Consider the following 26,099-nt stretch of genomic DNA (forward strand, 5'->3'; position numbering starts at 1 on the left):
TAGCTCTAGCCAAAGCACAAAAGAGCCCTGAGCCACTGGGGCACATGCCGGAATACCCTCACTCCGGTCCTTCAACAAGCCTCCCGAATCCCCGTTATCATCAGGAAAGAAGCCCCCATGATTCCCAAGCTCCACCACCCCATCAACCTCTCCCAACACCAAATATTCCCACTTTTGTGGGACCCACATCAGCAACCCTGCAAAGGACGACCAGTGAGCCATTGTTTCAGGCTCACGATACGCAATACTATCCCCATAAGCCTACATTCCACGCCCCCGAACCACAGGCCTACAATCCGCACTTGGAGGTACCGACAGAGACTGAAAGGCCAGTTAAATCCCCCGAACAGGATGAGGTATTGAGGAAGTTCAAAAGCCTGGAGCAGTCCTTCAGGAACCTGCACGGATTGGGCAACCAAGTCAGCGTGGCTTACAAAGATCTATGCCCTTTCCCGGACATCCAACTCCCGGTTGGGTTCAAGATGCCCAAATTTGATTTATATGAAGGGCACGGTGATCCCATGGCACATTTGCGGGGATTCTGTAGCAAAATGAGAGGGGCAGGCGGCAAAGATAAGCTGCTGATAGCTTATTTCGGCCAAAGTCTGAGCGGATCTGCACTGGAATGGTATACCAGACAGGATTCCAGCAGATGGTACACTTGGGATGATCTGGCGCAGGATTTCGCGGGTCATTTCCAATACAATCTCGAGATAGTCCCTGACCGTCTCACATTATTGAGGACCGGGAAGAAACCAGGGGAAAGTTTTCGCGAGTTCGGGTTCTGCTGGAGAGAGCAAGTGGCCAGAGTCGATCCTCCCATGAGAGAAGGAGAGATGGTGGACTATTTCTTGCAAACATTGGATCCAACCTACTTTGGTCACTTGGTGACGACGATTGGAAAATTCTTCAACGAGGTGGTGAAGATAGGGGTCATGATAGAAGAGGGTCTGAGGTTTGAGAAAATCCTGAATTACTCAGCACTCAAAGCAACGACCCAGGTTATTCAGAACGGCACGTGAGGTGCGCTGAGAAGAAAGAAAGAAGAAATGGCCACGATCGAGGCAGGCAGTTGGACCGGGTCCGGCAAGCCACACTACAACCAACCCAGACCTCACAGGCCAAACTACCAATACAACCCACCACATCACTACTATCCACCCCAAGAACCGCATTTCACCGTCCATCAAGCCCAGACATACACCCAACCTCCAGTTCGCCCACAATGGCGTGCGCCAGCTCCCCACAATACATACCCAGCTCCACATAATACCTACCCACCACCACAAAGTACCTACCCTCCACCCAGAGCATACAAGAACCCTCCAGGGACAGGTTTTCGAGGGAGTCAAGCTGCTAAGAATGATAGGTTACAAAAACATAGAGCCTTTACTGAGCTGGGAGAGTCCTATACCGCCGTATTCCACAAATTGAGACGGTTGGGTTTGGTGAGTCCTGTCGAACCTAGAGAGCAAAACCCCCCATCCCAAAATGTGAACAGGTCAATAAGCTGTGAGTACTGCTCAGGAATGCTGGGACATGAAACTGAAAAATGTTGGAGACTGAAGCAGGCGATACAAGACCTTATTGATGCTAACAAAATCGAGGTCCAGACACCGGAGGCACCTAACATCAATCAGAACCCACTGCCAGTGCACCACGAGACTCATATGATCGAGTTGGTGTATGAGGGAGGAGAGTTGAGACAGCCCTCACAGACAGTGATGATGATCCAGGCTGCTCCGAAAGAAGGATCGACCAATGGAGGGACGGGGGTACAGTCACAAGGGGAATGCGTCAAGCCAGTAGTGATATTGGGAAAGAGCCCGGCCGCCATAACAAGCGAACTCGAGCCAAACAAGTTGGTAATATTAGGGACTCCACCCACGCCTGCAGTTGTGTTGAAAGGGGTGTACAGGGAACTGGTCACTATAAAGCCTGTAGTCCAGCTGCCGATGATTGATAGCAAGGCTGTGCCTTGGAAATACGAGAGGGCAGTGGTGATGTACAAAGGAAAACAAGTGGAGGAAGTTAGTTGTGAAGCGCAAGGGCTGACTCGATCAGGTCGGTGTTTTGCTCCGGTGGAGCTAAGAAGAACCAACCTCGCTACAACCAAGAAACCTATGTCCGAAGAAGAGGCTGAGGAGTTCTTGAGGAAGATGAAAGTGCAGGACTACTCCGTAGTCGAGCAGCTGAGGAAAACACCAGCACAGATCTCGCTGCTATCATTACTGATCCATTCTGAGGAACATCGCCGGGCCCTGATGAAGATATTGAATGAAGCTCATGTGCCCAAAGAGATTTCTGTAAACCACCTAGAAACCATTGCCAACAAGATTTTTGAGGTGAACAGGGTAACATTCTCAGATGATGATCTGCCGATGGAAGGTACAGAGCATAATAAAGCTCTCTACCTAACTGTCAAATGTGAAAACTCGGTAGTCACTCGGGTATTGGTGGACAGCGGTTCAAGCGCCAATATTTGTCCATTATCCACCCTAAACCAGTTAAAGATCGACCACGGAAGAATCCACAAGAATAGCATCTGCGTCCGAGGGTTTGACAGAAACGGAACAGCCACTGTGGGGGATGTTGTGCTTGAATTGACCATCGGTCCAGTCCTGTTCACCATGGAGTTCCAGGTGTTGGATGCCACAATATCTTATAACCTTCTGGTAGGACGACCATGGATTCATGCAGCCAAAGCAGTGCCTTCCACCCTACATCAGATGGTCAAGTTCGAGTGGGATAGACAAGAGGTCGTACTGCACGGCGAGGACACGGCATGCACCATGGGTGGCGCCATTGTGCCTTTCATAGAGACCGAGGATGACAAAGGTCCTTGGGTCTACCAGATTTTCGATACAATGTCGGCAAATAAGATTTCTGAGGGTGAGATCCTTCAGTACCCTAGGGTAGCTTCTGCAATAATCATGATGGTCTCGGAGATGCTGGGCAACGGGTTTGTGCCGGGAAAAGGCTTGGGGGTTGAGCTTCAAGGGATTGTCCAACCTGTCTCCCTGCCCAAGAACCTAGAAAACTTCGGTTTGGGGTTCAAACCAACCGCGGTAGATAGGAAGCAAGCGCAAAAAATGAAGAAGAGGGTTTGGTTTCTGCCCAAGCCAGTGCCACGTCTCTCAAAGTCTTTTGTCAGAGCAAGTGCCAAGGGGCCGCCAGTCCCAAAGATTCTAGGACCATTGATTGGTATGGATGGGGACCTGAATCAGAGTTTCGAGAGGCTATTCGCTGATGTCAGTGTGGTAGAAGCTGGAGAAGGTTCCAGCAGAGCAGAGATACAGTTTGTGGGGCCTGAGTCCAAAACCAACAATTGGACAATTACTCCTCTTCCTGTCCGAGGGGAGTCTTGGTAGTAGGCTTTGATTTATGTTTTTGTTTGTTTTGTTTTGTTCGGATTATTCCAGGGTGTAATCCAAATTTTACTTTTGTTTTGTAAAAGTGTGAACCCTTTTATCCTGCAAGTTTAATAAAGTTCTCTTCTTTTGTCTCATTTTAATTTTGTTTTGTTCTTTTTCTTTCTGAACAGTTCTCTTTTTACTGGTTCTAATGACATGGCATGCACAGTGGATCTTCAACCTAGTCTAATAAATCAATCTGAATCCGACTTAATGATATAAGAGGTCGTTTGTGACGATGACTCTGAATATGATGAAGATGAAGCCTTCGAAGAGATAAACCGAGAACTGTGCCAATTTGAAGAAAAACCCAAACCTAACCTAAATGACACTGAGGCTGTGAATCTAGGAGACGCTGATAATGTCCGAGAAACCAAGATCAACATCCATATTGAGCCGAATGTCAGGGAAGAATTGATCAAAACCCTCATGGAATTCAAAGATGTTTTTGCATGGTCATATGACGATATGCCGAGATTAAGCACCAATTTAGTGGTTCACAAATTGCCCACTGACTCGGCATACCCTCTGGTCAAGCAAAAGTTAAGGAAATTTAAAACAGAAATGAGTGTAAAGATCAAAGAAGAGGTGATTAAACAGTTGCAGGCGAAGGTCATTCGGGTCACTCGATATCCCGAGTGGTTGGCCAATGTGGTACCAGTTCCAAAGAAGGATGGGAAAATCAGGGTGTGCGTCGACTACTGCAACCTCAACAAAGCAAGTCCCAAGGACAATTTTCCATTGCCCAACATCCATATCTTGATCGATAATTGTGCTGGGCGCGAGATTGGATCCTTCGTGGATTGCTATGCGGGTTATCATCAGATCCTAATGGACGAGGAAGATGCGGAAAAGATAGCTTTTATTACGCCATGGGGAACTTACTACTATCGGGTAATGCCGTTCGGATTGAAGAACGCCGGGGCAACGTACATGCGAGCAATGACTACTGTGTTTCACGACATGATGCACAAAGAAATTGAGGTGTACGTAGATGATGTGATCATAAAGTCTTGGCGTCAAGAAGACCATGTAACAGACCTAAGGAGATTTTTTCAAAGACTCCGAAGGTATGATATCAAGCTCAACCCGGCCAAATACGCTTCGGGGTTCCTTCAGGAAAGCTGTTAGGATTCATCGTCAGTCGGCGGGGGATTGAGTTAGACCCATCCAAGGTCGAATCCATCCGAGATTTGCCACCGCCAAAGAACAAAACAGAGGTAATGAGTTTGCTGGGTAGACTCAATTACATCAGCAGGTTCATCGCTCAACTCACAGCAACTTGTGAGCCCATATTTCGGCTGCTGAAAAAGGATGCTGCGGTAAGTTGGACGGCAGAGTGTCAAGAGGCTTTCAACCAAATCAAAGGGTATCTATCTAATCCACCCGTGTTGGTCCCGCCTAAGCCAGGGAAACCCTTAATTCTTTATCTGACGGTCCTGGAAAATTCGTTTGGTTGTGTACTGGGGCAACATGATGACACATGAAGGAAAGAGCAGGCCATTTATTATCTTAGCAAGAAATTCACAGTATATGAGGTCAAGTACACTCAACTCGAGAAAACATGCTGCGCCCTAACTTGGGTAGCTCAGAAGTTGAAGCACTACCTGTCCTCGTATACTACGTATCTCATATCCCGTTTGGACCCATTGAAGTATATCTTTCAGAAACCTATGCCCACAGGAAGGTTGGCCAAATGGCAAATTCTGCTCACAGAGTTTGATATCGTCTATATGACGAGGACAGCCATGAAAGCCTAGGCACTGGCCGACCATTTGGCAGAGAACCCCGTTGATGAAAAATACGAGCCTTTAAGAACGTATTTTACCGACGAAGAGGTGATGCATACAAACGAGCTAGAGTTACTCGAGGAACCGGGTTGGAAGCTTTTCTTCGATGGAGCTGCGAACGCGAAAGGGGTTGGAATAGGAGCGGTACTCATTTCTGAAACAGGGCGCCATTATCCTGTTACGGCTCAACTACGCTTCTATTGCACCAACAATATGGCCGAGTACGAAGCTTGCATTTTGGGTCTGCGATTGGCTGCGGACATGGATGTCCAAGACGTTTTGGTCTTGGGAGACTCGGACCTCTTAGTACATCAAATTCAGGGAGAATGGGAAACACGGGATTTGAAACTCATACCATATCGACAATGCTTGCACGATCTGAGCAAGCGATTTCGATCGGTGAAGTTCAAACATATCCCGAGAGTTCATAACGAGGTTGCGGATGCATTGGCCACCTTAGCATCAATGTTGCACCACCCTGACAAAATGTATGTTGACCCTCTGCACATCCAGGTTTGTGATCAGCACGCTTATTGCAACACGGTGGAAGAGGAAGCGGATGGCGAGCCCTGGTTTCATGATATCAAGGAGTACCTCAGAAATGGGGATATATCCGGAACAGGCCACTAGAGACCAAAAAAGAGCCCTTCGGCGTTTGTCAAATGGTTTCTTCCTCAGCGGAGGAGTGTTGTGCAAAAGAACCCCAGATTTGGGATTGTTAAGATGTATAGACGCCGGTCAAGCCACGACGGTTATGGCAGAGGTACATGCTGGAGTTTGTGGGCCACATATGAGCGGATATGTATTGGCAAAGAAGATCCTTTGAGCAGGGTACTATTGGCTCACCATGGAACATGACTGTATCACTTTCGTGAGGAAATGCCATCAGTGTCAGATACATGGAGATCTGATTCATTCTCCTCCTACAGAGTTACATACGATGTCAGCACCCTGGCCGTTTGTTGCATGGGGCATGGATGTCATTGGCCCTATCATGCCGGCAACATCCAACGGCCATAGGTTCATTCTGGTGACCATCGACTACTTCACCAAATGGGTCGAAGCTAAAACCTTCAAATCGGTGACTAAAATGTCAGTGGTGGATTTTGTTCACTCCCATATCATCTGCAGATTTGGGATCCCAAAAGTGATCATTACGGACAATGGTGCAAATCTTAACAACAGCTTGATGAAAGAGGTATGCCAACAATTCAAGATTACACACCGCAATTCTACCCCATATCGCCCCAAGGCAAATGGAGCGGTCGAAGCAGCCAATAAGAACATCAAGAAGATACTGCGAAAGATGGTGGAAGGATCTAGACAATGGCACGAGAGATTACCCTTTGCTTTGTTGGGTTATCGCACTACCGTCCGGACGTCCATAGGTGCAACTCCTTATTTGTTGGTGTACGGAACTGAGGCCGTAATACCAGCGGAGGTCGAAATTTCGTCCCTCCGGATTGTTGCTGAAGCCGAGATTGATGATAATGAATGGGTCAAAGTTCGATTGGAACAGTTGAGCTTGATAGACGAGAAAAGATTGGCAGCAGTGTGCCATGGTCAGTTGTATCAGAAGAGAATGGCAAGGACATATAATAATAAGGTACGCCCCAGGAAGTTTGAAGTAGGGCAACAGGTATTGAAGAGGATCCTCCCGCATCAGGTCGAAGCAAAAGGCAAGTTCGCCCCAAATTGGCAAGGGCCTTATATCGTAACCAGAGTATTGTCCAACGGTGCTTTGTGTTTGACGGATATAGAGGGAAGATGTGTTGACATGGCTATCAATTCAGATGCAGTTAAGAGATATTATGCGTAACTTCCTTGGTTACGGCAATTATTGGTTCGTTTGTTTGTACTTGGTACTTATTGGATAATGAAATGACGGAGGCAATTCTTTCTTCTATCCAAACACTTTTTACCCTTGTTTCCCCCTTTTTGAGCCTTAGGTTATTCTTTCATATCCCTCTTTTGGAATCACTAATGAAAAAAATAAAAAATAAAAAAATAATAATAAATAAATATGAAAAAGAGAAGGAAAAAGAAAATTGTAAAAGAAAATGAAAAAGAAGAAGATAAAATCACAAGAAAAACAAAACCGCGGGAACTACGTTTGACCTGATTCCTCAAAGAGGATACGTAGGCGCCTCACAGCTCGGTCATAGTGTGCATAGTGTACATAAGTACGCATAATAGGCACAGTGTGCGTAACGCACATAGCTCAACATAGTGTAAAAAATAAAATCCCCCAAGCAAGAAAACTGAGGCAGAGGTTATGTTTTAAAGTTCCAACAAAGGTTTGATTCCAAAAGTTATAGCGGATCACCCATCAAAGTTATTTCATTTTTTGATAGCCTTTCTTTTATCCCCACACCAAAACCAACATCGACGTCCAAAAGACCTCCCGATCAATACCCAAGAGGTGCCAAGTTAGGCAAATAAAGCCGAGAACAATACACTGATCCCCGGCGAAGAAGAGGATCATAAAACTGGAAATGAATTGATAGTCCAAAGGAATATCCAAAAGAGAGGACCATATCGACAGCACTTCAATCCTCCGTTGAAGAAATAAAATGAGAGAGTCTTGGCGGTGAAAACCTTCGCAGGCACCACAAGGCGACGAAAGATGAGAGATATAAAACGAGAGAGTCTTATCGGTGAAAACCTTCACAGGCACCATAAGGCGCCGGGAGCTGAGAGAAAAGAGAGAGTCTCATTAGTGAAAACCCCTCAAGGGCACTATGAGGCGACAAGACAAATCAGCAAAAGGATCCACGTTCACAAAGAAATGGACGCCCATTTATCCCCAGCAAGTAAGGTCATCAGGCAAGTTGATTGATACAAATAGACTGGGTCGGGAATCTATGGTGCACGTCATGATCACAAGGACCAGTCATGTCGTCCAGATAACTTTTTCTCTTTTCCTTTTTCCACCAAGTATTGGTTCAGAAAGACTTTCCTCCTTTTTCTATCTCTTTCATTTTTCTTTCTAAGAATTCGTTTTGAAAGAGATTTTTCAAAGTTTACTACCAGAGGCCGAAGGGGCACAAAAGCAAAGTATGAAAAGGGTAGGCCAAGAGCCGATGCAATAAGACAAAAGGCATCAGCTGCAAAACCAAAGGATGAATTGTGTAGAAAGAAGGGTGACGTAAAGAGAGCGGAAAATGACGGGTGAAGGACTTGTGGACCAAGTCCCGAGAAGGTTTCCCCGCAGAATGTTGATAAATCCCGGACCCAAATCCGAAGTGGTCGGACGCCACAAGAAAGGGAAATAAATCCGGTGCAAGGTATCCCCAGGCAATGCAATTCTATGCCTTGCAGTGCCGGGAGGAAGTAAACTCCTGAAGGGAGTAGTTTCGGGATTAAAAGCAGACTCCCACAGCATGTCCTGAAAAGAGAAAGCAGAAAGGGGGATAAATGGAAAACCACCCCCAGCAAACAGCGTCGTCCACCAACCAGTTGTTGGAACATAGAGCAAGGAAAAGAAAAGGGAAAAATCGTCTCCCAGCGGAAAGGTCACCGTTGCCCCACCATGATTAAAACTAACTAAATCCTTTTGTCTGCTGCAGGAAAATAAAGGTTGATGATGGCAGAAGGACGCGATACCAGAAAGGTCACCAAAACCGGGGCAGAAAGTTTTCTGCCATTGCCAAATATTTTCTCGGAGGAACGAGAAAACAAAATCAAATATGTCTTAGTTTAAATAGGCGCCCACCTGTATAACGAGAGGAATACTTTTTAGTCTTAGTATAAATAGGCGCCCACCTGTATAACGAGAGGAATAATTTTCAGTCTTAGTTTAAATAGGCGCCCACCTGTATAATGAGAGGAATACTTTTCAGTCTTAGTTTAAATAGGCGCCCACCTGTATAACGAGAGGAATAATTTTCAGTCTTAGTTTAAATAGGCGCCCACCTGTATAACGAGAGGAATACTTTTTAGTCTTAGTATAAATAGGCGCCCACCTGTATAACGAGAGGAATAATTTTCAGTCTTAGTTTAAATAGGCGCCCACCTGTATAATGAGAGGAATACTTTTCAGTCTTAGTTTAAATAGGCGCCCACCTGTATAACGAGAGGAATAATTTTCAGTCTTTAAATAGGCGCCCACCTGTATAACGAGAGGAATACTTTTCAGTCTTAGTATAAATAGGCGCCCACCTGTATAATGAGAGGAGTACTTTTCAGTCTTAGTTTAAATAGGCGCCCACCTGTATAACGAGAGGAATATTTCAGTCTTAGTTTAAATAGGCGCCCACCTGTATAACGAGAGGAATACTTTTTAGTCTTAGTATAAATAGGCGCCCACCTGTATAACGAGAGGAATAATTTTCAGTCTTAGTTTAAATAGGCGCCCACCTGTATAATGAGAGGAATACTTTTCAGTCTTAGTTTAAATAGGCGCCCACCTGTATAACGAGAGGAATAATTTTCAGTCTTAGTTTAAATAGGCGCCCACCTGTATAACGAGAGGAATACTTTTTAGTCTTAGTATAAATAGGCGCCCACCTGTATAACGAGAGGAATAATTTTCAGTCTTAGTTTAAATAGGCGCCCACCTGTATAATGAGAGGAATAATTTTCAGTCTTAGTTTAAATAGGCGCCCACCTGTATAACGAGAGGAATAATTTTTAGTCTTAGTTTAAATAGGCGCCCACATGTATAACGAGAGGAATACTTTTTAGTCTTAGTATAAATAGGCACCCACCTGTATAACGAGAGGAATAATTTTCAGTCTTAGTTTAAATAGGTGCCCACCTGTATAACGAGAGGAATACTTTTTAGTCTTAGTATACACAGAGCAAGGAAAAGAAAAGGGAAAAAGCATCCCCCAACGGAAAGACCACCGTTGCCCCACCATGATTAAAACTAATTAAGTCCTTTTGTCTGCTGCAGGAAAATAAAGGTCGATGAAGGCAGAGGGACGCGATACCAGAAAGGTCACCAAAACAGGGGCAGAAAATTTTCTGCCATTGTCAGAAATCAAACATATCTTAGTTTAAATAGGCGCCCACCTGTATAACGAGAGGAATAATTTTCATGTCTTAGTTTAAATAGGCGCCCACTTGTATAACGAGAGGAATAATTTTCAGTCTTAGTTTAAATAGGCGCCCACCTGTATAACGAGAGGAATAATTTTCAGTCTTAGTTTAAATAGGCGCCCACCTGTATAAGGAGAGGAATACTTTTCAGTCTTAGTTTAAATAGGCGCCCACCTGTATAACGAGAGGAATAATTTTCAGTCTTAGTTTAAATAGGCGCCCACCTGTATAATGAGAGGAATACTTTTCAGTCTTAGTTTAAATAGGCGCCCACCTGTATAACGAGAGGAATAATTTTCAGTCTTAGTTTAAATAGGCGCCCACCTGTATAACGAGAGGAATACTTTTCAGTCTTAGTTTAGATAGGCGCCCACCTGTATAACGAGAGGAATAATTTTCAGTCTTAGTTTAAATAGGCGCCCACCTGTATAACGAGAGGAATAATTTTCAATCTTAGTTTAAATAGGCGCCCACCTGTATAACGAGAGGAATAATTTTCAGTCTTAGTTTAAATAGGCGCCCACCTGTATAACGAGAGGAATAATTTTCAGTCTTAGTTTAAATAGGCGCCCACCTGTATAACGAGAGGAATAATTTTCAGTCTTAGTTTAAATAGGCGCCCACCTGTATAGCGAGAGGAATAATTTGCAGTCTTAGTTTAAATAGGCGCCCACCTGTATAATGAGAGGAATACTTTTTAGTCTTAGTATAAATAGGCGCCCACCTGTATAACGAGAGGAATACTTTTTAGTCTTAGTTTAAATAGGCGCCCACCTGTATAATGAGAGGAATATTTTTATGTTTTGAATATTTCAGATTTTGAGAGCAGTAACCCCACCGGAAGGTAGAAGGTTACAACAGAGATCCCCAAGCAGGAAACAAAAAAAATCCCCAGCACCAAGAAGCAGAAGGTTGCAAAGTCAGGCGCACAAGTCAAAAGGAAGGAAGGTCGCGTCTTGAAAGAAGTGGTTTGGGAACATCAAATCATGCCCATCATAGCAGATCTGATGAAGAGAGCCGTACCACCAGAGGAACCACCGAAAAGCTTAATGAAGAAAGCCATATCCCCAGCAGACCAAGCAAAATGATAAAAAAACTGGCATTCAGAAAGGCCAAGAACTAGTGTTATCCCCAAATTCTCGGAAGAAAAGCACTAGAGGAAGCACAAGCCGACAAGAAAGCGAGGCGACAAGAACAAGTTGAAGATAGATGAGATCTTATGATCCATAGTCTAGCTTAGCTTCTTGTTTTTCTTTTAGCACGGTGTAACAAGGAGATCGGTAAGCAGTAGCGTCCTACATCAGCATGCAACAGCACGCAACAACAGCGAACATGACAGTCACACGGTAGTCCCAGCTACCAAAACTTCCCGAACTATATTGACCTGATTCCTGTTCAGCCCAGGATATGTAGGAAACCTCTGAAGCAAAGGTTCGGTCAAATCTTTTTGAAAAACAAATGCTTCACACGGAGTACTCGGATGGGCAAAAATCGCTCGCTTTATCTTTGCACGAAAACCCTTCGTGTCTTCAGGCAAAGAGGGGCAGCTGTAAGCATATGATTTTTGCTTCGCGGGAATTACTCCAAAAAGAAAAAAATCCTAAGTGTCTTTTGTCATTGAGTGATTGTATTTAACGTTAAATTGTGTGTTAATTGTTATAGGTGTTAACCAACATGTGTATGATTTCATCTTTAATTTTTACAAAATTTTATTTTTAGGAATTTTTAATTTTGGTTGTAAGGAAAAGGTTGTGGGAAAATTGGATTGGGCCCCAAAGTGAGGCCCAACACCAGCACACAGGTCCAGTTCAGACCAGGCCTGCCCAAGCACACACCCAAACGACGCCGTATCAGCTACCTGGGTTTTGATCCGTTGATATGATTTAGATAAACGGTCCCGATCAAACCGCTCATTTAATCATAACGACGCCGTTCAGGGCGATTGATCTGAGCCGTCCAATCCCCATTGATCCAACGGATCTAGGCCCTCCCCTAGACCCGTTAATCTGGTCCGACCCATTTCCTTACCCGGTCTAACCCACCACACCCCTAAACGACGTCGTCCTTCCTAAGTGAATAGATCCTGGCCACAGATCTCACTTGATCCAACGGCCAGGATCTAAACCCCCAATGCATATATAAACCTAACCCTTTTACCCCGCCCCCTATCCAAACACCCACCCCCGTTCCTTCGTCTCTCTCAGAAGGGACCCCAAACCCCTGAAACCCTAGCAGCCGCCCTGGTGCCCTTTCAGCATAAATCCGGCGGCCAGGATGCCGGTGGCTACCATAGTTACACCACTGGACCTACGAGCCCCCCTGAACACAAATCCCTAATCACCTAACTTCAAATCACCTCCAAGGTGCTCGAATCTTCGATCAAAGATTCGAGCCAAAACCTTAAGTCACCAGATGAGTCCCAAATTCACCCTAGTCACTCCCCTAACATCCCTCATACCATAATCGGCTTTGGTTCCGGTCAAATATAAGCAGAACTCTTCAAATCCCAAATCTGAGTTCAAGAACCCTAAAAACCAAAACCTGGTTCGTGTTGAGGTAAGTTCCCGGTGTAATCTTCTTTTCTTTCCTTTTGTTTGTGCATATGTTCGTATATTTGTTCTGAATCTTTTGATTATTTTCTGTCAGTTCCCCCATCTTCAAAAGACCCTTTTGTTTGGTTGATTTCTTTTCTTAAATGTTAATGGAGTGTTATAACATGCCTATTCGCTTCGATTGATGTTGTCAACTAGTTTAAGTTTCATAAACTGCATAATTAAATGTCCCGAGTTTTGAAATAAATTGGTACCCTGTTTAGTCTATGTTGTTAGTCGTTTAATTGTTACGTATGATAGTTCGTATAGTCGACCTGAGTAACGTCGTCAAATAATTAAGTGTTGTAAAGTTCCATTGTTGTCCGAAAAGGGCCTGAAACACTCAGTTTGTTTCTGTTTTAAGTTTAGTTGATTAGCGACTAATTAGTATACGTTATAACTCGCAAAGTCGACTCGACACATGTTTGACGTTAGTTTCGCAGTATTAAATAACAAACGACCTAACTCTTACTGGCTGATTTTTGTTGAATGGTTGTGTTGGACTGATTATAGGTTGGTTTGTTAGTTGTGGGGGGGTTCGAACTAGTTCTCAAAGGGTCATAACTGGCAGATCCAATAGAATGAAAGGGTGGGGCAAAGCAGCATGGATCAAGGGTCGGTTGGGTAATCTTGGTTGGGCAAAGATTGATTAAATATTCAGGATTAATGGGCTATCAATTGTTTAATCAGAAATGCTATTAATCTAGTATTAGTGGGGACAAAACATAAGAGTATGAGAGTTTAATACTTAACTAAACCCATGACTCTTGAATAGAGAAATAGGCCAGGCGTGGGGAACCAAATGTTTTGCATCAAGAAGATGCTTAGGCATGAGGAATGAAGGGGATGGGCAGACCTTAGGCTGGAAATTCCAGGCAGACCTGAAGGGGTTCTCTTTTAGGTTATAAATAGAGCTATTTTTAGCTAAGAAGGGGCTGGACACTTTTAGTCTTCAGAGGGGAAAAATAGAAAGAAATTTCAGAATACTGTGAATGAGTACTGTCTGAAAACTGCATAAGAGTTCAAATTGGTCAAGCTATCTTTGCTAATTGTTGTTGGTTATTTGCCGAGCTGTTTGTGATTGTTGAACTGCTGGTGCTGTTACATTGAATACTCTGGTTTTCTGTTGGTTCACCATTTTGTTTCTGGGATTACCTGTTTATTGCTCGACCACTTGTGAGCTTCATCATTGTGGCTGGTTGTTTGTTGCTGTGTTGTTGCTGTTTATCTGCTGTTGCTGTGTTTGTTGCATACTACTCAGTTGATCATTGTCCTTCTTCTTTTGCTTTGCTATACCAGGTACACGATTACTACTGTCCATGTAACTTGAAAAGTTGAGCATGAATACAAAAGAGAAGAGTTGAAGATTGTTTATTTTTAGACATAGCTTGTATACTGAATATCACGGAATGTATAGTAGTTTTACATTTCTGTTTGGATACTTGAGTTAGCTCTCATACATAGCAAATATCAATGGTAGGGTAGCTTGATATTTTATTATGTGTGTAGGTTGATAGATAAAGGGTTTGACAGTATAATAGGCTATAGCTCAGAAATGAGCTATGTCTGTGATTAGCATGTCCATTAATGCATGAAAACTATCCATCATTAGTTAAACCTCCTTCCCTTTTGATAAACTGCCTTATTATAATTGATAAACCACACCTCTAGAACAAATAACACAAGTTTACGGTCTCAACCTCGTGAAGGTCGATCCCAAGTTGAAACGGACCAAGCAGGCCCTCGTCAGAAAGTCAGCGGCCCAGGCTTGGCCAACCCCGCACAAGCTGGGTTTGGGCCCATGAGATTCGATCGCTCGCCCGTAGGCGTGGCCCTGTTTCTGAATTTTGTAAAAGTATTCGGAATCCTGCTGTAAATAACCGGCAAGCATGTAATTAACTAGGGCTATTTTTGCTTTCGATTAGTAGAGACAAGCGCGACAAGAAACGTAGCTGCTATAGGATATCCTTTTAAAATAAAGACGGGATGAGCCTCGACAAATAAAAACGCACAAGATGCGGGGCCCTCGTTCAATGTATATATCAAAGCATTCAGTTTTCCAGGGCGGGTCGTTTAGCAAATTTCACGGCCCCACCCAAAGTAATGACACGCTAGTCGCTTTAGGCGCGTATTTAATAATGCTATCTCCTTAAACTCGGGTGCACATTTATGTGACCCAAATCCAAATCTCAACGGAATCGAGATGTGTCTCTAATCACGGGTATATTGATTATGGCGTGGCCCGAGATGCATTTCCATGACGTTGCAAATTCTTTAACAATAAATGAGACGAGCCTCGACAAACAAATGTACAAGTCGCGGGGCCCTCTAAATATATATATATTGAAGTACTTAGAATTCGGGACAGGCCGTCTAGCGAATTTTACGGCCTTCTCCAAATAACAACACGCTAGTTGCTTAGGCACGCTTTTAATAACCTATTTTCCTTAACTCGGGTGCACATTTATGTGACCCAAATCCAAATCTCAACCGAGTCGAGATATGTCAACAACCACGGGTGCATTGATGTAACGTGGTTCGAGATATATTTTCACAACGTTATAATCCCTTATAAAAATAATAATAATAATTATGAAAGCGGTAAAAAGTTAAAATTTGCACATAAGTTCATATTAGTATAAAATCAGATAATCAAGCCGAATATAACAGTTGAGCGACCGTGCTAGAACCACGGAACTCGGGAATGCCTAACACCTTCTCCCGGTTTAACAGAATTCCTTATCCGGATTTCTGGTACGCAGACTGTAATATAGAGTCATTCTTTTTCCTCGATTCGGGATTAAAATTGGTGACTTGGGACACCCTCAATCTCCCAAGTGGCGACTCTGAAATGAATAAACAAATCCCGTTTCGATTGTCCTTTAATTGGAAAAACTCCCTTGTACCCTCTCGGGTACGGAAAAAGGAGGTGTGACACTTGTTTTAACCCATCATTATCTTTGTAAAGGTCCTTTAACTCTCCGGCTCATATGAATTCACTTAAGATGAATTCTAACATGAAAGTACGGGGTGTAACATAGCCAACCCTCCCCCTACCACAAAATAAGAAGAAAAAAAAGTCTATTTCCTCATATGCGGGAACTATTTTTAAAATTAAGTCTAGAACATCTGTTTAAATCATCTTATTAACATATTAAGACTACCATTTCCGGAAACTTAATTGTTTTATAGTAGCCAACGAAAAGTTCTACTAAATCCAATCAATATACCTGGTTAAAACAAAAGAAAATGTTAAGCTCGCAGTGAAATGTCCATGCATTTAATTGATCTAATTAATGGCTATTACCGTCAAGGTATAATTTAACTTGTTATAAATAACAAACCAGTTATTATTATTTCAGGTTATGCGATTTAACAGAATTTGTGGTCTAAAGCCAAATCTTAAGAAGATGCCTTTAATTTTTATAAATATAATTTTATATGTTTTTCTTCTTGTTGTTAAGGTGGTGTATAGACCATCTTGCACGTATCTTGACTAGCCATTGAGTTACCAGCTAGCTCCCACCAACGAAGGTATCTGAAAACTCTACTCATCAAAGCTTCGATATTATTAACATCCATGGTCAAGATAATTTTTTTCTAAAATTTTTATCATCTAATGATCTCGTTTTGTTAAGTATATGTTAAATATAATTAGATATTTGAAACAGTTCAAGTCTATTTTGAATTGAAATATCAGTTGATCATTCACTCTTTAAGAAATCAACTCTAAAAGAAATACTACAAGAGACTTTTATTTTATCTTTTTAATTTTCAATAACGTCGTCAAATTATTTCTTTTTACCTAATATATTTTTATTAGAAAATTCAGTATTTATCAAAATAAATTCTATCACATTCCAATAAAACATAAATTTAGTTGCTTTTTAATAATAATAATAATAATAATTTTACAATATATGGGATACTAAATAATAGTCATAAAAGTGGGGCCTTCAATTGGGGGTTGGGGGTGGGGCTAATGCAATTGCTATAGTGGTCTCCCCCTAAAACCGGCACTGGGTTACTGATTAATATTTAGTGACCTGATTATATAACCTTTCTGTATCGTTGTAACAAATATATAAACTAAACTCAAATTAAAATGAATTATATTTAGAAATGCCACCTCAAGAAATCATGGACATAGGGTCAATTGGTTTTGTGGCTCTTTACGATTTTTTTTTTTTTTAGTTTTATGATCCTATCTCTTTTTTTACACATGAAAAATTTACTTTTACACATAAAAAATCTAAAAAATTATTTTCTTAATATTAAAATTGTAAAGGGGCATGATATACAAATAACACATTGGATTGAGTATAAGCATTATTATACCTATAAATTCATCTCATCTTAAAACATATACCAATATTTGTCTCGTACAAAGACAGAGGCCTTACATGTCAACATGAAATGCATTTGCGTACATAAAATAATATTAAAAATATTTCAGTACAATATGTGTGTCCATATATTGACAGAAAATGTGTGTGGGGTGCGTGTTGAAGAGGACAGGGCCCTATTGCACTAATTTACGTATAGGACATCATATCACATCTCTCCAACCATCTGATTTATAATATTGATAACCTTATCATAAATAAAAATCAATCAAATAACACTACCTAGCAGGTGGAGTTAATTAATTTCTCACTAAGGCAATTTTCTGTATCATATTTCAAAGGGTCCAATTTCACACTAAGGCAATTTTAATTTCCTATAGCATCTTTCAAAGGTCACTTCTGACATAAATATAGGACCACAAAAACAAAGGTCCACATTCCATTCTTTCCTCACACACCTCAATTTTATCATGAGTTTATATGATCACCTAAACCATTTACACCAACCAAAATAGTCTCTTCCTACTCTTCCTTGCAATAATTCATCTAACTTTATCATTTAGCTTTTTTTTTGTGTGCTTATATATATCTCTTTGCCAATATGCAAATGAGCCATTCATCTTATAGTGTGTACAATAGCTCTACAAAAAACATGATAATTGAAGATAGCCAAATTAAAGACCAACATGTGCAAGATAATAGCCATGGGAGTAGCAATAATTCAGATGAGCTCAGTTTTCGAAACCTGTCAAAGCTCATTCTACCTCCTCTTGGTTCCAATGGTTACAACCAGAATCAAACTCAACAGAAAGGCAAGACCATCACCCCTATGGATTCAAGATACAGGTTAGTACAAGTAACGAGTTTAGCTTCCATGTATTGATGAGTCCTTGGCATAATCGATGAAGTTGCTGCCATGTGACCAGGAGGTCACGGGTTCAAGCCATGGAAATAGTCTCTAGCAGGAATATAGGGTAAGACCGCGTACAATAGACCCTTGTGGTCCGGCCCTTCCCGCGACCCCACACATAGCGGAAGCTTAGTGCACCGGGCTGCTCTTTTTTCTTTTCTTTCATATCACCTACCAAGTGGACAAAACTCATTTCTACCCATTTAGACCGATATATTTTCATGGCAACCCCAAGAATCTGTTAAAAAAGGGAGTGACAAAACTAAGAAGAAAGAAAGAATTGAAGTTGTATAGATGTGATTAAACGTCTAGTCTCACTTCTTGCAATTTTTTAGTCAAAAATAGTACGTACCAACTACTAGAAGATTTTGTGTATTATAAAATTTAACTTTTCTAGACCTATAACTTAGTTTAATCCTTAATAAAAAAAAAAATTCCTCCCGAAAAGCCTCTATTCTCAAGCCGCTTTACTAAGATTGGGCAAGTCTCTTTTTATGCAACACTACTATAGTGCAAATTGAACCAAAATTGAGACACTTGTCATTGAGATTTATTACTTGAATCGACTTGGCGACTTTTTAAATTTAGGTTCTACTAATTGTTTGAAGAAACTCGTAATAAGATTCAGAGGGACTTAATGTTAAATATCATGTCAGACATCATTAGTTACATTGATTAAAATGACCGTGGTCCTAAGGTAAATTTTACCGTATATCCAACAATAATATAGCGGGGACATTAGGACAGTGATTATACTATCAAAATTATTATTTTTTGTGTATACATGCAGGTGTTGGGAGACGCTAATGGTAATAATGGTGGCGTATTCTGCATGGGTATGTCCATTTGAGATAGCATTCATGCACTCTAACCCAAATAGAGTGCTATACATCGCAGACAACGTTGTTGATCTCTTCTTTGCGATTGATATCATCTTGACTTTCTTTGTTGCCTATATTGATACTACTACTCAGCTTCTCGTACGTGACAGGAAAAGAATTGCTACAAGGTACGAATTTTTACTAGATTTAAGTAACATACACTGACAAAATAAAAATATCGTATATATAATGTAACATGTGATTGCAGATTAACTGCTTAAATTTCTTAAAGTGACCGTGCATAGACTTTTTTCCACCATCAGATTAGTTGGCTTGCGATAAGAGACGACTTCTTTTAGCAAATCTATATGATAACCTGAAGAATATAGTAAGAATTAATCTGCTATAACCAGTTAAATAGTACTAATAACAACTTTTTTTTTAAAGTTGTTTGTTAAACATTTTTCATGCCATTTTGTTTGTCAAGTACCGAAAAAACGTGGGTTGGCTACAAAAGTCTTAACCTGGCTAGCTAGCTACCTGCTACTGAGTATCTGCAAAAAAGAAAAGTACTTTAAGTTTTAACTCGATCATTAGGAAATAATTGCGTTTTAATATTAACCGCATTAAGCAAATCAAAAGGTTTTGTGGGTCCAATTATTCCTGTAGAACGCATTTTTAATAACTACGTGGGATCAAAATGACCAATCATACACAGATTCTTTGCTTATATATTATGATCAGCTATATATATGTCGTGTTCAAATGATGCACACATAGAATCCTCAGGTTCTATTTCTCCTTTGGGTTAACTCTATAGAATCAGAAAACTAGATTATTCCAATGTATCAAGAATAGAAAGAGGTTATTTTGTCTTGCACAATTAAATTAATTGACCCGTCTTCTATTTCTTTCATTTCAATTTAAGTCAAAAAACTAATAAAGCAACGTGAATTTTTAATTCTACAATATATATATATATATATATATATATATATATATATATATATATATATATATATATATATATATATATATATATATATATATATCTACCTTATGGAAGGAAGTCATTTCTTTTACAAATATCTTAACTCTAACTCTGTCTGACTTATTTAAGCCAATACTTAAATATTATCATCACTTTTAATATTTAATTTTTTTTATTAGAACACTATTCAATTTGCAGACATTCCTTTATTCTCTAACAATTTGACTCAATATTTTAATTTAGTTAGATCCTCACCCCACCACACGCCCACACCAACACAAATTAAATATACAAAAAGAATTAACAATAAACAATTCACATTTCACAACCCACTTTTGCTTACACTTTGAGAATTTGGAATAGTCTTTTGGCTATACAAGAGGAAAGGTGGTGGCACGAAAATAATTTCAAAAAAATCTTTGAGCAATTTAACCCAGCACCAATATGAACCATATGGCATATGCCAATTGCCAAAGCCTTACTTTTTGGCCAAAGTTTGACCTGACAAATAGTCCACTAGTAATGCTTCAGAGCATGTTTTTGTTCTAATATTTTTTGGCTGTTATAGTGAAGTGTTGTTACAGAGAACATACATTATAGGGATAATGCATAAAATTCTCCCCAACCTATGACCATATTATCAATTACACACCTTTTTTTTCCGGGGGTCCTATTACCCCCTGCACTATTTTAAAGTAAAATTATTTACCCCGTAAAAAGCTACAACCAGATGCGTGCAAAGTGGTGAAATACACGCGCCTAAAATGTGTATTTCTTACTTAAAAACTTTTTTTCACCGTTTTCTCCTTCTTCTTTATTTTCCTATTTGCAGACCTTCATTTCCATATCCGGCCAAAAGGCAAAAGCCTCATTTGATGGGTTTTATATAATACTTATTTGATATTGTCAGATCTGGCCGGAGAACGAAACTCCAATGAAGACCCTTGCTCCGGCGAAACTCTATTGTTGTTGACTGTTTTGACTGTTCGTAGGTTCTTACTGAATCATGCTCGTTGCTCCCTTTAGTTGTAGCTTTGTTTCTGTTATTAAATACATCTGCTTTTGATTTCTGGGTTGATTTTGCATTGTATTGGATTTTTGCTCCAACATTTCGCCATTGAAACGATGTCCCCCTTGTTCGTGCAAGAAAAGGTTTAGAAGACGAAGGAGACTAATTAATCAGATGTAACTAATTATGTAATGTCCAATCAAAAGATGACACTTGTACCTATAATCAATTTTAAAATTACTTTTGTAACTTTCACTTGCCCATAAGAGAGTGTGCACACTCTCTATGCCATTTCAGCACTTAGGGTGATGTTTATTAGACTTTAAAATAGTTCAAGGATGTAATAGGACACCCCGAAAAAAAAGTGTGTAGTTGGTAATATGGTCATATGTCGGGGAGGATTTTATGCATTATCCCTATATTATAATATAATATGAAAAACTGGTTTCGAAAAAAACTTGACCGTTATAATGAAGTGTTGTTATAAAGGATGACAATTATAGAGATGTCCGACTGTAATTGAAGCACAAGTTGAAGAGTCAAAAGATCTTGATATTAAAGTTCCCCATTTTAAGTTCATAAGTTATTTTGCCATAAAGTCTCATAATAATTTAAAGAAAAAAAAAGTAAAAGAAGGAAGAAAAAAAAATGCAGTTTATTGTTTTGCAAATAAAATAAAAACTCTAACTTCCAGCAACTTTTAGTTTTACTCAAATGTAATCGAACAATTCGTTTAATCACACAATTATAAAGGAAGTATTCTTCCTTTTACTTGAATTTCCTTATCTAAGAATAATGATAAAATAATAGAGGATATATTGTTGGTGATACTAAAATCTAAGGTTTAGTGATAACCATATTTATAAGACATATATAATGTATTTACCATTTTACGGAGTGACTACGTGTGGTTCGAATTTTAATACTATCCCTTTTCATTTTCTCTTTTCATGGTCCTCCTATGTTAAAAAAAGAAGTGTAAAGTAGTATTGCTATAAGTTTTGCATTATAGCATGTAGTTAGAGTTTTTCTTTTACAAGCAAGTGGATTGTCAATTATATGATTGATAATGATGATAATAATACAGATATATATCTACATGGTTTATGATGGATGTTGCCTCAACCATACCATTCGACCTTCTTGCCTTGATTTTCACTGGCAAACACCAAATTGGTGTTTCTTACTCAGTTCTAGGAATGCTCAGATTTTGGCGTCTTCGCAGGGTTAAACAGTTTTTTACCAGGTTTGTTTTTTTTTTTTTTTTTTTGGTGAGATGGTTTGTTTTCTTTCATTTCTCATTTTTACTAGTAATTCCTTTTTATTATAATGTATTATTTAGATGGCACTTGACATATTAAGACTCATATAACCATTTTATAATTATTAAACTCTCTTTTATTTATTGCTGACAGACTTGAAAAGGACATGAGATTCAGCTATTTTTGGGTCAGATGTGCCAGGCTTCTATTTGTAAGTTCTAAAAGAAAAAGGATTTAACTTATGTAAAGTGACAATGTAAATTCTTTTTTTAACACTATTAGTACGGTTGTTTGTGTGTGACCTATAAGTCGGGGGCTCGAGCAACCACTAATGCTTGCATTAGGGTAGACTATCTACATCACACTCCTTGGGATGTGGTCTTTCCCCGGACCCTGCGTGAATGCGAGTTACTTTGTGCATCAGACTGCCTTTTTTTTCATTTTTTTTGGCAAACAAGTATGGTTAAACATGTTATAGCAAGTTAGTGCCTTAAGGTGTCTAATCACATTTATTTTTTACGCTACCTTTAGTTATCTTTTAGGCAACCTGAATTTCACAATTGTGACTGGCATGTAACAGGTAACACTATTGACAGTGCACTGTGCTGGATGCCTCTACTATTTGCTAGCTGATAGATATCCACACCAAGGAGATACTTGGTTAGGAGCTATGAATCCAAATTACAAGGAGACAAGTCTTCTTATTAGGTATATTGCAGCTTTATATTGGTCCATTACTACCATGACAACAGTTGGCTATGGTGATCTCCATGCTGTCAACACTTTGGAAATGGTCTTCATCATTTTCTATATGCTCTTCAATCTTGGTCTCACTGCTTATATTATTGGTAATATGACCAATTTAGTTGTCGAAGGAACTCGTCGCACAATGGAATTCGTAAGCTCTTTGCTTTTCTTTGCACTGTCAGTGTATATACAAATGTTTCATCATTAGAGGTGGATCCACTACTATATATTTATGTATATATATTAGATTGTGTATCCAATCTTTTTCAAATTCTGAATCCGCCTCTATCAGAATCATCACTAAATAAATGAGATGTAAGTGGTTTGTTATGGTATGTTGCAGAGAAATAGCATCGAAGCAGCATCAAATTTCGTGTGTCGAAACAGGTTGCCTCCAAGATTAAAAGAGCAAATATTGGCTTACATGTGTTTAAGATTCAGGGCAGAGAGCCTAAACCAACAGCAATTGATTGAACAACTTCCCAAGACAATCTGCAAAAGCATTAGGCACCATTTGTTTTTGCCAACAGTAGAGAAGGTTTATCTTTTCAAGGGTGTCTCAAGGGAAATTCTGTTACTTTTGGTAAGATATCACATTTGCTTGAAATCGTTACATAGTTTCGTGTATGTGTGTGGGGTCTAACTGAAGAATCTGCAGGTTGCAGATACGAAGGCTGAGTACATACCCCCAAGAGAGGATGTAATAATGCAGAACGAATCGCCAGATGAGGTTTACATCATAGTGTCAGGGGAGGTGGAAATGATTGAGTCTGAGATGGAAAATGAGCAGGTTGTTTGGACATTCAAATCTGGAGATATGTTAGGAGAAGTCGGGGCATTTTGCCGTAGGCCTCAGAGCTACACGTATCGAACCAAGACACTTTCACAACTCCTGAAGATAAGAACAACTTCTTTGATTGAAGCAATGAAAACCAGACAAGAAGATAATATCATAATGATCAAGAATTTCCTTCAGGTTGGTGTAAAATACCCTGTGATCTTCCCAACGGCTGATTCAGAGCTGAATCTTAATATTGTACCTATGATATGGTAATTGCAGCATCACAAGAAGCTCAGGGATTTAAAGCTTGGAGATTTATTTCATGCAGTTGGGGAAGAAAATGGTGATCCAAACATGTCTGTTAATTTGCTAACTGTTGCTAGTACAGGTAATGCTACTTTTCTTGAGGAACTTCTCAAGGCAAGATTTGATCCTGATATCGGAGATGCCCAAGGAAGAACCCCACTGGTACGTGTCCACTCGTGGCCTACATGTACTCGAAAAAGAAGATTTTGTGTTCAGTTTACCTGTTTTTTGCTGCCAATAACATTAGTTTCTCCTTCACAGTTTATGACTTTGTATTTCTCTTTCTGATGCATTAGCACATAGCAGCATCGAAAGGGCACGAAGAGTGTGTGATGGTACTTCTTAGACATGGATGTAACATATACCTCCCAGGTAAGTCATCATCGTTATATATCACTGTAGACTTCAACAAGCTATAATGTTTGACAGGGCTAATTTGGCCAAGTAATGTCTTGAATATACCATAAATGCAGATGTAAATGGTAACACCGCGTTGTGGGAAGCTATAGCAGCAAAACAACATTCAACATTTCGGATATTATACCATTGGGCTTCTGTCTCCGATCCTTATGTTGCTGGTGAACTCTTATGCACCGCAGCTAAGAGAAATGACATAACAGTGATGAAAGAACTCCTAAAACATGGATTAACAGTTGACTCAAAAGATCGCCACGGATCAACTGCTATTGATGTTGCATTGGGAGAAAATCATGAGGACATGGTAAAGCTACTTCTAATGAATGGAGCCGAGATAAATGATAAATTTAAGCACAAGCTTTCTTCGATGAACCTAAGAGAGATTCTACAAAAACGAGAAGTAGGGCACAGGGTTATAGTTCCCGACACAATGGATGAAGTTGCTCAAAAGTGGCGCGAACAAGAGCAAAAGTACAACTCGGGAAGTACTAGGGATCAATCGTCTTTTAGAGTTAGCATATACAAAGGCCATCCGGTGATCAGGAAAAGAACTCATTGCTGTGAACCAGGGAAATTAATAATGCTTCCAAATTCACTTGCAGAGCTCAAGATCATTGCAGGTAGTTCTGCAATGAACTATACTACTTACTTCTATGCAGTTTTTTAATCTTTTAAACGTAAGTACACCGTCATACACAACGTTAAGCAGATTATTTGTGGTGATCTATGTGATGTACAGGTCAGAAATTTGGATTTGATGCAACAAAAGCATTGGTGACAGATCAAGAAGGATCAGAAATTGACTCTATTGAAGTGATAAGAGATAATGATAAGCTGTATATAGTTGAAGATCCAAATTGCTTGTAGCAATACCTATTGTGACACTTAAAGGTGTCTTGTTCAGAAATATTCAACTGCTTCCCCATTTGTCTGGCATGTTGAGCCACTAAGTTATTAAAAGATCCAATGAATCACCTGGTGATGTATTCTCAAACTTTTACCTGATCTTATTGCAGTGGACAATCTACTGATGGGATCAAAAGGTTGATAGTGTGTGTGTTGGCCATGAAATGAAATACTTTGGTTGGTGACAAACTAGAAATACCTTAGTGGATTTGAGTGCCCACCTTGACATGATATAATCCTACAATCCACATACTAAAAGTGAAGGATGCCAATGAAACTTAGTACTACTTCCTTCCATTCAAATGTCAATCATTTAAAAGAGCAGGTCGGTGTACGAAGCATTCCGCATTCACGCAAGATTTGGGAAAGAGCTACACCCCAAGGGGTGTGATGTAGGCAGCCTTCCCTGATGCAGCATCAGTGGCTGATTCCACGGCTCGAACCGTGACCTATAAGTCATACGGAAACAATTTTACCGTTGCTCCAAGGTTCCCCTATCAATAACTGCATTCTGAAAATGTCTTGGAGTTGTGTCAATGCACTACCTATCCTTGTTAGAGCTATCTATCAATTAACAACAGAACTATGCCTTAATTCTAGACAAAGTTAAATTATTACAACTCAATTAATAAAACTAATGGTAGCAACTTATAAATCTAAAAGTTCTTGGGGCCCCTTATTGCAAATTGGTTATGATTCAATAGTGATCTCAACTAAGTTTTTTGAAAGGTGGCATTACATTTGAAACACTTCTGAAACAGCAGAG

The 26,099-nt window shown here is 40.1% G+C and overlaps 1 protein-coding gene across 1 annotated transcript; it reads left to right on the top strand.

The window, feature by feature from the left end:
• The first annotated feature begins 17,578 nt into the window (after nt 1-17,578).
• LOC107761957 (potassium channel AKT2/3) lies at nt 17,579-25,522 on the top strand. The gene is made up of 11 exons (XM_016580254.2): nt 17,579-18,029; nt 18,884-19,102; nt 22,002-22,160; nt 22,330-22,387; nt 22,757-23,074; nt 23,267-23,506; nt 23,582-23,899; nt 23,984-24,172; nt 24,307-24,382; nt 24,484-25,047; nt 25,167-25,522. The coding sequence occupies exons 1-11, from the start codon at nt 17,785-17,787 to the stop codon at nt 25,292-25,294; spliced, it is 2,514 nt and encodes an 837-aa protein (XP_016435740.1). The 5' UTR covers nt 17,579-17,784; the 3' UTR covers nt 25,295-25,522.
• The last annotated feature ends 577 nt before the right edge of the window (nt 25,523-26,099 follow it).

This window comes from Nicotiana tabacum, chromosome 7 (genome assembly GCF_000715075.1).
Source record: "Nicotiana tabacum cultivar K326 chromosome 7, ASM71507v2, whole genome shotgun sequence".
NCBI lineage: Eukaryota > Viridiplantae > Streptophyta > Magnoliopsida > Solanales > Solanaceae > Nicotiana > Nicotiana tabacum.

What these genes read in the sequence shown, in the direction of transcription:
- LOC107761957 (XM_016580254.2), top strand. Translation starts at nt 17,785, where the DNA reads ATGCAAATGAGCCATTCATCTTATAGTGTGTACAATAGCTCTACAAAA. An exon ending in CCTATGGATTCAAGATACAG is followed by an intron (nt 18,030 to 18,883) that starts GTTAGTACAAGT and finishes GTATACATGCAG; the next exon opens with GTGTTGGGAGACGCTAATGG. An exon ending in ATGTAACATATACCTCCCAG is followed by an intron (nt 24,383 to 24,483) that starts GTAAGTCATCAT and finishes CCATAAATGCAG; the next exon opens with ATGTAAATGGTAACACCGCG.